Raw genomic sequence first — 15,621 nt, 5'->3', positions numbered from 1 at the left:
TTTATACTTCATCCAAACCAACAGCCTCTGGCTAGAGAGATCACAGCCAGCGGACTTAAAAATATCCCTCGTAATATTAAAGCTTTTTCAAACTAGCAATGCATAACCATACTTATTACTATATTGACCACTCATAATCTAACTGAATACCTTCAGCCTTGCATTTTCCTCTTTTCTTTTCTTGGCTTCCCAGAGCTCCTTCTGATATTCCTCTGCGAGATCATCATCCACTAAAGTCAAAACTGCATTTGGGTTTCTTAGAGTTATAATGGTCTGCTCAGCGATTCCTTTTTCAATAGCTTCATTAATGGCTATAACCGCAGCATGCACTACAAAGTAAAAAGAAAAATAGAACTTTATCAGCAAAAGACAACATGGACAGGTGTACTGGCTGTGCGTAACTTAAGCAGTTTTGCTTTCTTCCATGGGGTCCAATCAAGAATTCAAACAACAGAACCTCAGACACATCACAGAACATCCCTGTGACAACCTCCCCACCTGCCCATTTATCTCGGGTCCTGTCTCAGCATCTGTTATATAATTCCTATTCATTTATTCAACTTGCATTGAATGTGAATCAAAGATTATGGCAACCACTGGGGGTTTGCAGAGTGACACTTGGAAAGTATCATGTTGGCTTCAAGAGACGACTGCAGTTTAACTTGCGACATGGAAAGATTCCCAGCAGTGAGTACCCTGCCACTGAAATCTAAGGACAAAGAAAGCAGAGAGACGTTTGGGAGAATAAAGATACTTCTGGAACTTCTTAAATTGCATTGTACAAGTAGATGTCTAGAGTCCAAGGTCAATTTTTTGGTTATATTCTGATGTTATATCCTGATATTTGGTTATATTCTGATGCTCAAATCAATTACCTATAATACATATTATAAAAAAATTAGCGTGCTTATAATATCTTCTAAATATTCTATTTCTTATAACCAAACTGAAGAATAGGTAAGTCTCATGTCATTGGCAAGTTTGAATCTTAAGCAGACTCACGTGCAGCTTCATCCACAGACAGTTCATTAGCCAGAATACCACCTATTTTGCTAAAAGATGGCATTTGTATTCCATATTTCTCAAGCTCCTTTCTCATATTACTGATTTCCTCCTCTGAAAAAGAACAACAAAATTAAAAAAAAATCAATGAAAGCCATAGAGATGGAGGCAGGAATGAGTGTATTTGTGTTAAGAAATGTGTTCATCAAGAACATGGGGTCAGTTCTAAAGAAGAACCTTAGAAAGAAGCCTCAGCTTCTCATTTCACAAAGGTGAGCAAACAGAAACTTGGCAGAGTCTAAAGATAATCAAGTTTTCTCCCCTGATCAATATAAAGGGAAAAAGGAATCAATATCAAAATGAAGAAAAAATTGCTACATTTTCTTAATAACCACGCTGTAAAAGATTATCAAGAAAAAGAATAGTACCTGTGAAGTCTACTTTGCCCAACAAATCCTGGATCTGGGGTGCAATTCCTAGTTTGAACAGATATAAACTGAAAGAGAAACCATAGAACTATCAGAAACTTCATCATCATAAATCTTAGAGCTAGAAATTGCATAAGTCTTCAGGGTCTTTTTTATTTGAGAAACTCCTAAGAGATCCTCTCATTTAATCCAGGCACCTTACAGATGAGGCAACCATGTCCCAAGGTGAGGCAGGCCCTACTGGGACCAGGAGGGACCAGGACTAGAGGCCCAGTCACCGTCTGAAGACTGGTCTGAACTACATAGCACGTCCACAGGCAAGCTAACCTAATCATCCAATTATAGGGAGGCTAAGGGACACAACACAAAACAGCAAGTAACACACAGAATAAACACTTCTTTGGATACTACATGATTTTATTTTGCTTAAAGTATAGCTCAAATTATATGTTCCTTTCCATACCTATATATGCCTTCAAGTGCCATATACCCCCTTGAAGAACTATTTGTTTTATACATTCTGAACCAATAAATAGAGCAGTAAGACTACTGGTGGACGGAAAGATGTTAAAGACAAATCACGATGTGGATATATTACTATGACATGGATATATTTTTAAAAGTGGAAAATGCAGAGAAAAGTGTACATATTTTTAAAAAGTTCAATAGGAAGCAATGATGGTCACAACTAACCTGCTTGTAATCTGACAAAAGAAGCTAGAGTCTGACATCTAAATTCTACCAAAGGATGAAAATATTTAGTTATGTGACTTCTCACCTCAAAAACATTGAGCCATAATTTCTGAACTACATGTATTTTAACCTTCCCAGTACCCAAGATCAACTCTACAACCCAACTAAAAATTCTTTATTCACTTAGTATCAGTTCTGATAGACTTATAACTTAGAAGATTTTAATTAGACATTAGAATTACAAATACCATATATGGGAAAATGAACTGAGAATGATTTTGATGGTTTGAAGTATTTCAAGACTCATTTCAAATGTTGATATGAGATATATCTGAGTTTATAAACACAAAATTTCATTAAGAGTTCAAGATCAAGCCTTCTTAATGGAATGAAAACTCTTAAAATGCATGATTAATCAGTGTAAGCAGTATGCATTGATATTAAATTTTTCGATCTTTGTAAGAAATAATCACTTAGAAAAGCAATATGTGATCAAAGTTAAAAATTACTGATCTGTGGTTTCAAAAGAATACATAGAAAATCACCATTCAGAGTTAAACAGTAAATACTCTGATATAAATCATTTTAATATTGTTTCTGGAAATATCTATTCCATAAATTCACATGAAAAAAGTGAAAGCGTTAATCACTTAGTCGTGTCCGACTCTCTGTGACCCCATAGACTGTAGCCCACCAGGTTCCTCTGTCCATGGAATTCTCCAGGCAAGGATACTGGAGTGGGGAGCCATTCCCTTCTCCAGAGGATCTTTCCCACCCAGGAATCAAGCCTGGGTCTCCCACACTGCAGGCAGATTCTTTACCATCAGAGCCACCACACAGTATTCTATAGTATCAATGTACTATAATTTGCTTAACCAATTGCTGAGCATTTAGACGATCATTAATTATCCACTACGATAAATAATGTTGCAGTGAACCTACATATATAGGCACATCAGTCCACGGGGTCACAAAGGGTCGGACACCACTGAGCAACTGAACTGAACTGTGCATATATCTTACTCATCACATAAATCCCTACAAAGAAAATCATCAAATTGAAAGGATATATATATAAAACTTTTAATATATATTATCAAATTGTGTTCTTGAAAGAGATTATACTCATTTATTCTCTGTGAGGAAAGGGTTAATGAAACTCCTCTCCCTTCTGCAATAGAAAGTGTCCTCCTTCAGTTCACGTTCAAGCTCCGTTCCCCCAGGCACCCAATAAATGTATACTGCCAACCATGTTACTAAGCATCATTGCTTAGGGGAAAAATAACCCTTGATTGGCAAGCTGCATCTTGACCAGAAGGCATCATAAATACCTAGGAGGCTCCACACAGTTTGGGTGTTCCTGAGTTCAGCGACTCTTGTAACTGGAACACTTCTTGCAGGAAACTGGGAAGCCATGCTATGGGGCTGCTATAATAGATACTGGCTCCTGGGGACTGAGGTGCTCAGCCAGGGAGCCTTCAGTAACTACCACTGTTGGTGTCATTCATAACTTCACACCCAAGTTATCACCTAGGGCACCAAAGAGAACAGGTCCTAAATGGCTGTGTGGACAACTACGTGGAGTGTTGAGAAGCCTCCCACTGCAGAGCAAACGCTTGATGCCGTCCTGCTGGCAGGCGGTATTTCCTTCTGAGCATCTGCAGTCAACGTGGTTATGGCACGCGGTCCTGAGTCTGAATGTTTAACTGAACTAAGACCCAGGTGTTGGGCATGGCCCCACTCTACTAGCAATCCATGAAAATGCCATTTTCTTTGTCCCCTTAAGAGCAGAGGTTCTATCCATGACAACCTCACCAATCTGATAGCCGAAAAATGTCATTAAAGTTTACATTTCCTTTTGTTCATTGTGAGGGTAAGCATTTTTCATACACATATTGGTCATTTAAATTTCTTCCAGGAAATGCATATTAATGAACTTCTGAATTTTAAAGGTTGTTTTCTGGGGGGATTTATCTTTCTTGGTTTTTTTTTCCCCCTTCTTTTCCCTCAAAACAACAAAGGACAAAAGACACTTTAAACATACGGTATTTTACTACTAAATTCCAATATATTTGTATCTTATTCACAAGGGAAAAACATATTAGACTCTGAACATCGTTCAATGTAAAATAGACATTATGTGTTCATAATTCAAAGCTAGAAAGACAGGATACATTCCTTAAATTCTAGGTCTTTAGAGATTACCAGGGATATAACAAGTCATTATAATTAAAACTAGGATGCTGACATTTCCAAAACCATAATATTTTATGAACCAATTCTCAATTTATTACACAAGAAAAAATATTCCAGGTAAAAGGGACCTCATGTCACTTGGACCAAATAAAATGTCAACCTAGTCACTCACTTCTGACTAGTAACAGAAACAACAAAATTCAACAGAATTAAACAGAAAGGGGTGTAGTTACAAAAGAATTCTAGGAAAGTAAAATCAAGCCATATTTGAAAAGATAAAAATAGATCCATAAATGATCAAAAAAATACCACTGTATGCATTCTTTCATGGTTCCTGATTTGTAGTTTTATCCCCTTTCACAACTAAATAAAAAAATACACCTGAACAAGTTGACCAAAAAAAAAGTATAAAAGTAATTCAATGGGAAAAACTTTGAAAATGTGACAGTAAAATTTAACTAGGAGTTTCCCATAAAATCTCTTCTAATAAATTTTATGCATAAAATAATTTCATATTTAATGTGTATATTGATGTATATTATTTTAATATTCTGTTAGTTTTAACATACTTGAAATTTATATTCTTGCATCAAAGGCTAAGCTAATGAATATCAGTTATCCTTAATGTATTTCCACTTCTATCTCCCCTCCTATGTAAGGTTGAGATAATCTGGAATTCTAGATGCACTTTTAAATTTTCAGATTATGCAATAAAAGTTTAGGTAAATAAATTTTATTAGTTTATTTCCTAATTTAATCTGTATCCAGTTTTCTTCTTTCTTAGTTTTTTCTTTGGTTTTGCTATTTATAAGCCTATTTACTAAGTAGACAAAATGAACGACTTACTAAGTGCACGTATTTTACTATTTTCATTTGTTCCCTGGGTGTTGGTTCTGTGTGTTGAATGTAATTCCTCTTTCAGAGCTTTAGTTTCCTTCAAATGTCTGGCATTTCCTGATTTGGGGCTCATCTTGAGGTCTGAGACTTGCAACTCTTTGTCACTGTTGGCTGCAGGTCCCCATGCCCGAGGCTTCCCGGGTAGCTCTGTTCGTAAAGAAACTGCCTGCAGTGCAGGAGACCTGGGTTCGATTCCTGGGTCAGGAAGATCCTCTGGAGAAAGAAATGGCTACCCAGTCTGGTGTTCTTGCCTGGAGAGTCCCATGGTCAGAGGAGCCTGGCGGGCTACAGCCCACGGGGCCACAAGAGTCGGACAGGACTTGGCGACTAAGCCACAAGCATCCCGTGCCAGAGGGCAGCCTTAGGGAGACGGGAGAGGAACAAGGAGGCTGACGCGCAGAGGGCGCTCACCGCCTTATCTTCTTAGATGGGGTTCCCTGTGTCTTCTTGATACTGGTGTGCTACCCTGCCATCAGCATCTCCACGTGTTGCCTTGGGGAAGGACCAGCAGGTTCAGCAGGTCTAACTGATCCAAATTATGCTGGCTGAGGCCTCTCCTCTTCCCATCTCTGCTCAGACCCAAACCCCACAGCCGCTCCAAGCTCTGCTGCACAACTCAATGGCTTCTGGGCTGTGGCCCTCTGCTTGGTTTTTCAGCCAATCCAGTCCTAGCTGTCTGCTTTCTGTCATGAGCTACTTAATTTTCTGGTCAATGGATAGCACTCTTTCTTACTACAGATGATTAAAACAAACAGCAGCTTCCCCTGGTGGTAAAGAATCAGCCTGCCAACTCAGGAGACACAGGTTCAATTCCTGAGCCGTGAAGATCCCACACGCTGTGAGGAACTAAGGCCGTGCGCCCCAAGTACTGGGCCTCTGCTCTAGAGCCCAGGAGGCAAAGTACCGGGCCCGATGCTGCAACTCCTGGCTTCCTCCGGCTCGAGGGTCTGTGCTCTGCCCCAGGAGAAGCCACCGCAGTGAGAAGCCTGTGAGCTGAAGCTAGAGCAGCTCACCACAGCAGAGAAAAATCTATGCAGCAATAAAGACCCAGCACAGACAGAAATAAACAAATAACATTATATATTAGAGGAACTCCTACTACTTTAGTCATTTCACGTCAGTTTTGTAAGGAGACTAAGACAACCGTGACCGACGAGCTTGACATAACTGTTTTCACTGTATCTCCTTTGTGTTATCTGTCTGGTCATTCGTTTAATTACTCTCAACTGTCTGTCCCTATAAGGTACTCAGGCTTCCACAAAACACAGGTTTGTTGGTAATACGAGCTAAATTAATTACACTAAACAAAAGTGTTCATGTTTCCCTACGGTATTAAAGAAACTGGAAGACTTTCTGATTATACTTCTTACTTCTCCATTTCTGCTGTATAACATAAATCTCACAACAAGCAAACATCCCAGTTTAACTAAAAGTTACCACAAGATGGTGCTGAGAAGTCAGGTACCTTTTAGATAGAAAAATCTTCGAGTCAGATTTGCCTCAAATCAGATTTTCGTGTGCTAGTCAGGATCAGGTAGAAATCCCATTTGCATTTACATACTTTCACCAAAAGTATGTATTTTTTAATGTTAAGGTGTATTTTTATTTGGTCTCAATTTTCAGCATTTATTTTATCTTTGAGGCTGAAGTTTAAACTATTAGTTTTGAAAAGATAACTTTTCACAGTGTGGGAGTTTATATACTAAATCTCTGTGTGGGAGGTATGTCCAAGCAGATTAGTCAAAGGGGCAAATGTTTACTAGGAAAAGTACTTATTCTGGATTCCCATGCTGAAAAGAATTAGCACCAGTAGCCCACTCCTTTCCAAGCACTTCGATTCAAATGAGGGCATTGCCTGATGTAGGTAGGAAATCCAGTCCTAGTGTTTAAAAAACAAAAGTCTGTCCAATCACCAATTTCTTGGAGCTCTTCAAGGCTGAATTTATTAAGCACCTTCAGTGCCTAACAACCAATACAAATAGCTAGGAGCATTCTAAAGGAAGCTGAGGAAATAATGTCCCTTTCCGCGTATAAGAAGCACTTAGAATGAAACAGCCAGCATTTCATCACATCAAAAGGTACCGTACATTTGTGTTGCTAAGAAAAGGCCAGTAATAGAGGAGTTGTCCTACGGTAGCAAAAGCCTCATTGGCCCATGTGCTCCTATTTTGTACTAATAACATCAGCTCAAGTAAAGGAAGCAATAAAGAAAGCAAAAGAGAAAAAAAAAAAAAACTATCAGTTTTTTTCTACTACTTTGAATATATGTGTTAAGAGGTGCTACAGTAATAAAATGCAAACTTAAAAGGCAAAGGCTGAATTTATTTCAACTTTTCTGGATCACATCATGCACAGTTCATTTTACGTTGTAATATGGGAGGTGAATGTAAATCAAAGCCTCATGGCTGATTAGGAAGAAGAGGGAACGAGTCAGAAGCCCTGGATCCTGGCCCCAGCCTGGCCACATTTCAGTATGTGACTCTGACTCACGTAAACCAATCTTTCAATTTCCTCATCGGTGAAATAAAGAAACTGCACTCAACATCTCAAGGTCCTTCCAGTTCTGAAGTTTGGGGAAGCGTCCTTTTAAAAATATCCTAAATGTAACAGCTTAGAGACCTGTGCTGAAGTTCAAGTCTAATGCCACTGTTCTTTTCATTTTCCTAGTAGGATGGAAATATTGGGCTCCCTTCTGAGGAAAACTGACTGGCTGCCTAAGTAACTGCAGGTTCTGGTGCCACCCAGCCTGGTTCTGAATCCCAACCCTGCCCTTTACTAGCTGTATGATCTTGGCCAGCCATAGTTTAAAATGAGACAAATAACTGTACAGAAAACGCATGTCATGAGGATTAACTGAGATTATACCTGTAACAGCATACTTGGAACAGTACCCGGCATGTAATGAAGGGCTCAGTAGGCGTCGGTCTGCTTTTATTTTTACTCTTGTGTGTGTGTGTGTATGTGTGCATGCTGTGTGCTCAGGTGTCTCCAGCTCCTTGCGACCCTATTGATGTAGCCCACCAGGCTCCTCTGTCCATGGGATGTCCCAGGCAAGAAGAGTAGAGTGGGTATACTACTCCATGGGATCTTCCCAACCCAGGGACTGAACCCGCATCTCCTGCATTGCAAGAAGATTCTGGACCGCTTGAGCTGCTTTGCTAACCAGGCTGCCTCTGAACCAGTTCCTCAGGTTTACCTACTAGAGGAGCCCTTCTTCACAAACCGCTCAGAGTACTTGGGACAGCTGGTCAACCAGAAGTGTGGCTGCCGCCACCATTTTCATAAATCCAAGCCCTGAACGTGTGCTATTTTGGCATCTTCACTGGGTCTGAAGACATGACTGCTGGACAGCAACCACAGACTCTGCAGTGGGAACAGTCATCCTCACACAGAGGAGAGGCAGACATGCGTTGACCTTGCGGTCAGTGTAAGAATCTTAACCAGCAAATAAACTTTATCTAGTAAGAAAAGCTGAATCCAGAAGCCTCGTGTGTTAAGCCAGGGAAATTGTTACAAACACCTGACAACTTTAAAGGGGATTCCTGGGTGGTGCAGTGGTAAAGAACCCACCTGCAGGAGATGTAGGAGACTCAGGTTTGATCCCTGGGTTGGGAGGATCCCCTGCAGGAGGGCCGGGCATCCCACTCCGGTATACTTGCCTGGAGAATCCCACGGACAGAGGAGCCTGGTGGGCTACAGTCCGTGGGGCTGAAAAGAGTTGGACACGACTGAGCACGTGTACACAATCAGGGAAAGACTGGAACCTCTGCTTGTGGCCACAAAGCAAGGATATTTCAAAGAAATGTCAAGGACAGTGTTACAAGGACAAAGGAGTTGGCCAGAAAGAGCTCCCAGGACCAAACTGAAGCAATCTGGTCCATCAAAAAAGAAGACACTAATCTTGGTTAGTTAAAGGATGCTTGTTCCTTGGAAGAAAAGCTATGATGAACCTAGACAGCGTATTAAAAAGCAGAGACACCACTTTGCCAACAAAGGTCCATATAGTCAAAGCTATGGTTTTTCCAGTAGTCATGTAGCGATGTAAGAGCTGGACCGTCAAGAAGGTTGAACACTGAAGAACTGATGCTTTAGAACTGTGGTGTTGGAGAAGACTCTGGAGTTGGAGCAAACTACGGGAGATCGTGAAGGACATGGAAGCCAGGCGTACTGCAGTCGGTGGGGTCGCAAAGAGTCAGACATCACTGAGCAACTGAACAGCAACAACAAATCTTGTTTAGATCGGAGAAAGGCCTGGAGTTCAAAACGATGCTCAAAGGACTGTAGCCTTCGAGGCTCCTCAGTCCTTGGGATTTCCCAGGCAAGAATACTGGAGTTGATAGCCGTTTCCTTCTCCAGGGGATCTTCCTGCCCCAGGGATCGAACCCAGGCCTCCCCCATTGCAGGCAGATTCTTTACTGCCTGAGCCAACAGGGAAGTCCAGTATAAAGTGGACCAAAAGGAATTTGTAATGCAGAGATAAGACTCACATAATATTTATATGGATTTTAACAAGCTAGGAAGTGTTGTTAAAATACAGATGCTTTGTTTTTTCTTATGTCTGTCTATAGTGCATAAATATGTGCTTATTTTTGTACTCTTTATACAACAGGAAAAAATACAGACCAGGAACTCTGAGTAAGACAAATAGTCGAGAAAACCAAGGGAATATCCCAAGATAAGAATAGACCGAGGGGCACAGAAGGTGACAAAAACAGCCTGGTGAAAAGAAGGTACAGTACTGACGGCTGCGTCAATAGCCAAGCAGAGACAGGGTCCAGAAACAGGATCCGAGATGCTATCAGCCAAGTGGTCCCAAAGAGCATAAGGCAGAGTCCATCCCTCATCTCCTGGGGGAGAAACCTCTAGAATGCCCAACTGATTTCGAGAAAATATTCGAAGGGCATACATTAACCTTTAACAATGTTAACAGACGAGGCCAATACATCATGAAGACAGGACAATGGGTTATGGAGCACTGGCCAAGCGAGACATGAAAGCAAACCATTTCTGAGTGACAGAGGGTGGGGACTGGATGGGAAATAAAAACCTACCTGAAAGCCAAATAGTACAAGGTCTGGTTGATTTTGCAAATCAAGTTCAGCCTGATTCCTGGTGGCCAAGGTTGGACTCACCTTAGGAGAAGAACCCAAACTGATACCGTGTTCTGACCAGCAATGATTGGTCAGAAATCAGGTCTGTAACCCGGTCCACTAAAGAGGTGCTCTGTTTCTAGTGACCATGTGAACTCTGGGTAGGTATCAAAGTTTTACAGCCTTAGAATGCATCAAAATCAGTGGCTAAATAATGAAACTACAAGTGAAACTTGCAGTGTGGATTTTTTAGAATAAGTTTAAGTGTAGTAAGTTTGTAATAATGTATCTGGGCATTTACTTGTGTTTTAAGGTATTTGAGATAGTCAAAAAAGCAGTCTACTAAATTTATTTATTTTAAAGGAATTCAACTGCATAACTAATGTTTAAACATTTAACAGTTGCTTAATACATTGAGCAATAAACAACAGGCAAAAAGCGTTCTCCATGGTTAGAAGGCCTCCAGACTGGAAAAAAAAAAAACTATCAGTCTCTTGTTAGCAAGGGTCTCATTCCGTGAGGTGGCTCCTTTTATTGCGCAGGCTTTAAATATTCCAAATAAAGCCACAAAGAAAACACGCAATAGTTACAAACAAGTCATTGTCATCTGGTACTGAAATGTCAGCGCCTGGAGCAGAGAAAAGTTTGTGGCAGGGCCTAGAGAGGAAAACTGGCGACTTGTGCTCAAAAGACCCAAACTTGTCAGTGGCTTTCGGGCAAGAGTTGTAAAGACAATATTAGGGGAGAGGGACCTAGAAGGAAGGGTCACCTCTGACTGGTTGGTGGTGAGGTAACGGGGTGATGTTCTGGGAAGCTCAGCCTGCTAGTTCCAATCGGTCTGAGGTCTACGCACAGCGCTCATGCTAAGCATGCAGTCAGATCCTCCATCTGGGTGAGGGTCTTGGTTTCTACAGGACGACTCAAAGATGATCTATATTCCTTCAGGAGGAAGAGTCCTGGGTCTATTACCCTAATCACTTACTACTTGAGTCTGCGCTTTGAAACTGGGGAAAGGCCTAGGAAACTAACCCCCCCACCCCCCTTTTTTTCCAACAAGAAACAGGGGACATGGAGGGGCTTTTGTATCTGGGAAGTCCCCTCAGGGCTTTAATCCCTGCTCGGCTTTAATCCCCCCTCCCCTTTCTTTGAGACTCCTTAATCTTGAGGGGGAACAGGTTTAGGAAAAGAAAGAAAAGAAAGTTATACAGAGAGGTGAACCATCAGCCTGCCAGAGGAACTTGGTTTAGGGGGACTCAGTTTCAAATCTGCCAATGTTTTCCACAGTGAACACGTTTTTATTTCAAATAAGGAAAAGATAATAGACATTTCCTTGAAAAGAACATGAGGCCACCCATTCCTTTGGTGGGTCTGCGTGACGCAGAGGTTCTGGACTCCCTGTGGGGCTGCCTGGCTAACACCGCCTGGGTCTGGCCTTGAGAACACCCCGCTGAACTGACACAGAGGGTGAGGCCTGGGGGCCGGGGTCAGAAATTCCGTGAAGCGGCGAGGCAGGCAGGAAAAGGCACAAGTAGACACAAGCAGGAAGCCAGGGCAAGAACCCAGGGCGTTTTTAATGAGGCTGTTAAACCCAAATCAAGAAGACAGAGAAGAGAAAACAAGTTGGCAGGGCCAGGGATGCACTCTGCAGATCAGTCAGGCCTCCAGGCTGCGCACCTGGGGGATCTTTCTGCCTGGCTCCTGATCTATGATAGAACTTCCGACCTGCCTAATTCCCTGGCAGGTAATGACAATCTTTACACCAGCAATGCTGCTCTATCTGCAGCTAGTATATAACTGCCGAGGACATCTTGGTTCATTTTCAGCATCACTTCTAATCACACAGTGAGGGCAAACCCACTGTCCTTATGAAAATGCGCTGCTACCCAGCTTCCAAAAGAGTCTGGTCCAACAGAACAGAATATCAGCCTCATTTGAGGAACTGACCGCATGCTAAACCATGGCAGGAAAGGGTTTTGATAGAAAACAACTAGATACACCTGAGACTTCTCCATGCCCTATCAAGGAGCACCCTGGTGGCTCAGAGGGTAAAGAATCTGCCTGCAATGCAGGAGACCTGGGTTTGATCCCTGGATCAGGAAGATCCCCTGGAGAAGGAAATGGCAACCCACTCCAATAGTCTTGCCTGGAGAACTGTATGTACAGAGGAGCCTGGCGGGCTACAGTCTATGAGGTTGCAGAGTTGGACACGACTGAGGGACCTACACTTTAACTTTCATACAATGTTTATAACAGAGAAAAGTGAAGGAGAGTCTCCCAGGGAATGCTGTTTATTAACTGAATATTGCTTTTCAAGATCCTGCTTTTAAAATTCCTACTTAAGGTCAGATCTGGTGAAGAACATTCGGCAGGAATCCGCTCCATTAATGGAGACTTCCATGATGAGTAACTGAATACCTGAGAAAGACAGTCTAAATACTTGAGAAAAACATTTGCATGCAATTAGCCACGTGAGCAAGAAGTTGCCTTTTCTTTGTTTACCAAGTTGCTCAAGCCGTTGTTCAAACTATGGCAGGCACACGTTTGTAAGCCTCCGTGCAGTTCTCTGTAACTTCCAAACAACAGGGACATCACCAGAAAAGAACCTAGCGCACCATTTCTTTATAAGCTGCTTACATTAACACCTCAGGTGTGCATTTCAGGAAATCAGTGTTACCTTATAGACAGCAGGCTATAGATTGGGAGGTGAGCACCCTGATGCATGGGCTTCCGTGGTGGCTCAGACAGTAAAGAATCTGCCTGCAATGCAGGAGATGTGGGTTTGATCCCTGGGTCAGGAAGATCCCCTGGAGAAGGGAATGGCAACCTGCTCCAATATTCTTGCCTGGAGAATCTATGGACAGAGGAGCCTGGTGGGCTACCATCTATGGGGTCACAAAGAGTCAGACACGACTGGGCAACTAACACTTTTCCTTCAGAAGCATGGATATGATAATGATTAACTAATGGTTGGCTTAGCAGGTCACAAAGTGTTAAGTGATGATTCTAGGCTCTGAAAAGCATCTGACCAAGAATGCTGGGCAACGCATTTGATAATATTCATCAAAATGAGCACTTGGGCACCAAGAGCTTTTAGAAAACCTAGAACAATGATATACTAGCCACATAAGAGGGGGGGAAGGCATAGAACCATTTTTTCCCCTCAGTTGTTCTAAATTACTAGAGTAAAAAGAAATAGTAGGACAGACACCTACATTTGGTCTGTATTTCAAGCAACTGTCATCTTCCAAAGAAATCTCTTAAGTACTGATGGTGTGGGGGAGTCAAATTATTTGACATAATCAAAAACCTTTAGTAATCCAATATTGCAATGAATTATATATATATTATATATATATGTATATATATATATTATAAAAATCTTCTTTGGAGAGGAAGAAAGCCAGAAAGAAGTTAATATAAACCTCTAGGCTGAATACTCTGCCAGGAAAATGGCTTTCAGTGATATAAACACGAGGCAGATGTTCTAAAAGAAATGTAAAATCTAATCAGACACAAAGTCTTTCAGTCATTACCTGTGTGCACTCAAGACAACGGCCACAAATTGGATTTTTAGAATCATTTTTGATTCTAAAATCACATTTCTTCCAATAAGGTAAGAAATACTCTGTGACTGGTAGAATCTCAACATTAAAAAAAAATTCCAACCTAGGGATCAAATCTGGGTCTCCCACATTGCAGGCAGATTCTTTACCATTTGAGCCACCAGGGAAGCCCTTAAAAATATTAAGATATCAAACAAATGCTTTAAAGATTGAATGTATCATGATTTGACTAATTTTAGTTTCTTATTTACCCTTATGGTACAAGTTCTACTGAACAAAAGTTCAAAAGATTTTTTTATAGTGAAGTTTACTAATCTATGCTAAGAACTGAGCCAAACTAATGATTTTAAGAGTATCACAATCAAATGTATGACCATTAAAGCTGCTCATTTGATGTGTTTGTAAAGTAGTAGTAAAGTAGTTTGTAAAGTAGCTATATTTGTAAAGTAGTATAACTCAAGACAATGAAAGCACATTATTATTAGGTTCCTAGAAATTTCTGTAAAAATTTTCTCCTTATTATACTCACAGGTCTTTCATTCATTTTTCTGGTTTTCTATTTTGAAATAGATTAAAAAAACAGGAAAAATGTTTTTCAAGTTCAAGTATTGTTATATGACAATTATCTTAATTTTTTACCAGCAAATTTAGAAATCAATCTTAAAAATAAAAGTTCAGATTATTATTATTTTTTTAAAAAAAGAGCTCTCTCTAAAAAGAGGGAGAAGAGCTCTTTCACAATTGAAACTGTGGTTTTATTTAAATTTTACTTCCTAGATAATTGTATTTTTTTTCCCCACCTCAGTGCATGAATGCAATATATCATTCTTGGTATGTTTTTCCGGTCATAGACATCTGTTGTTTCTGGGTAAAATATCTGGAAAACAAAAGAGGAAGATGTATTTATTAAGTGCTGCTTTTCACAATTATTTTAACTCCCCAAATGACCCTGTTTTGATTGTCCCTGCAGTTCTGTGTTTATTTAAATGAAGGGGAATCTCAGTTGTGCCTCATGTTGTTTCCACGTGGACCAATCACTGCATCTGGTCCCGGCCTGACAGCGCCTCCTAGCGGCTCAACGGAGATTCACAGTCAGCCACTTCAAGAAGGCTTTGTCCACAGGGCTGGGTGGCAGCTTCACCCCACAAGGCCTGAGCCCATGAGTCACTCTCGTGCCTGCCCAGAAGTCACCTGGCCTGAGAAGGGTGTCCTTTTGAAATTATTTTATTACACTGTTAAGAACTTGGCCACACAGTTCTGTAAACATGTATGTATATACATACAATACACACATACCCATGTACTACTTTAAGGAGAAAAAATATCCCATTTTTACTGATTAAAATCTGGACAGTAAAGTATAAAAGAAAAACACTTATAAAGCTACCTCCAGACTGTCACTATTAGCATTTTGGTATATTTTCTTCCAGTCTTTTATCTGTATGTCTGTTTTTTTTTTTTTTACATTTATGTATGTGGGTATTTGAAAACCAAATTGCAAGTAATATAAGCCTGTTTAAAACTCTGATAGAGCATGACTGTTTTCCATTTCCTTCATTAGTCTATAAGAACATTACTTCTAGTAGATGCACAGGATTCTTTCATATTTTTGAACCATAATTTAACCAGTTCTCCATGGTTGAACATTTTTTTCCCCCAATTTTGTCCCTATTATAAGTCACTACAATAAACATCCCTGCTTTTTCTGTGCACCTGATTAGTTCTTTTTGATAACCATCTATGAATGGAGGT

At 40.6% G+C, this 15,621-nt stretch overlaps 1 protein-coding gene across 2 annotated transcripts in view; it reads right to left on the bottom strand.

Annotated features, from left to right (window-relative positions):
• IQGAP2 (IQ motif containing GTPase activating protein 2) overlaps nt 1-15,621 on the bottom strand; it is a 299,140-nt gene that overhangs the window by 117,702 nt on the left and 165,817 nt on the right. For both annotated transcript variants that reach the window (XM_043470700.1, XM_043470701.1), the window contains 4 exons: nt 14,670-14,746; nt 1,431-1,498; nt 1,003-1,116; nt 151-329 (listed from right to left, as the gene is read on the bottom strand). In XM_043470700.1, coding sequence (XP_043326635.1) covers nt 151-329; nt 1,003-1,116; nt 1,431-1,498; nt 14,670-14,746 — 438 coding nt within the window. The remainder of the gene's footprint in view (nt 1-150; nt 330-1,002; nt 1,117-1,430; nt 1,499-14,669; nt 14,747-15,621) is intronic.

This window comes from Cervus canadensis, chromosome 6, assembly GCF_019320065.1.
Source record: "Cervus canadensis isolate Bull #8, Minnesota chromosome 6, ASM1932006v1, whole genome shotgun sequence".
Classification (NCBI taxonomy): domain Eukaryota; kingdom Metazoa; phylum Chordata; class Mammalia; order Artiodactyla; family Cervidae; genus Cervus; species Cervus canadensis.
Note: the sequence above shows the minus strand (reverse complement) of the source record. Positions and strands in the feature narration are given on the sequence as shown.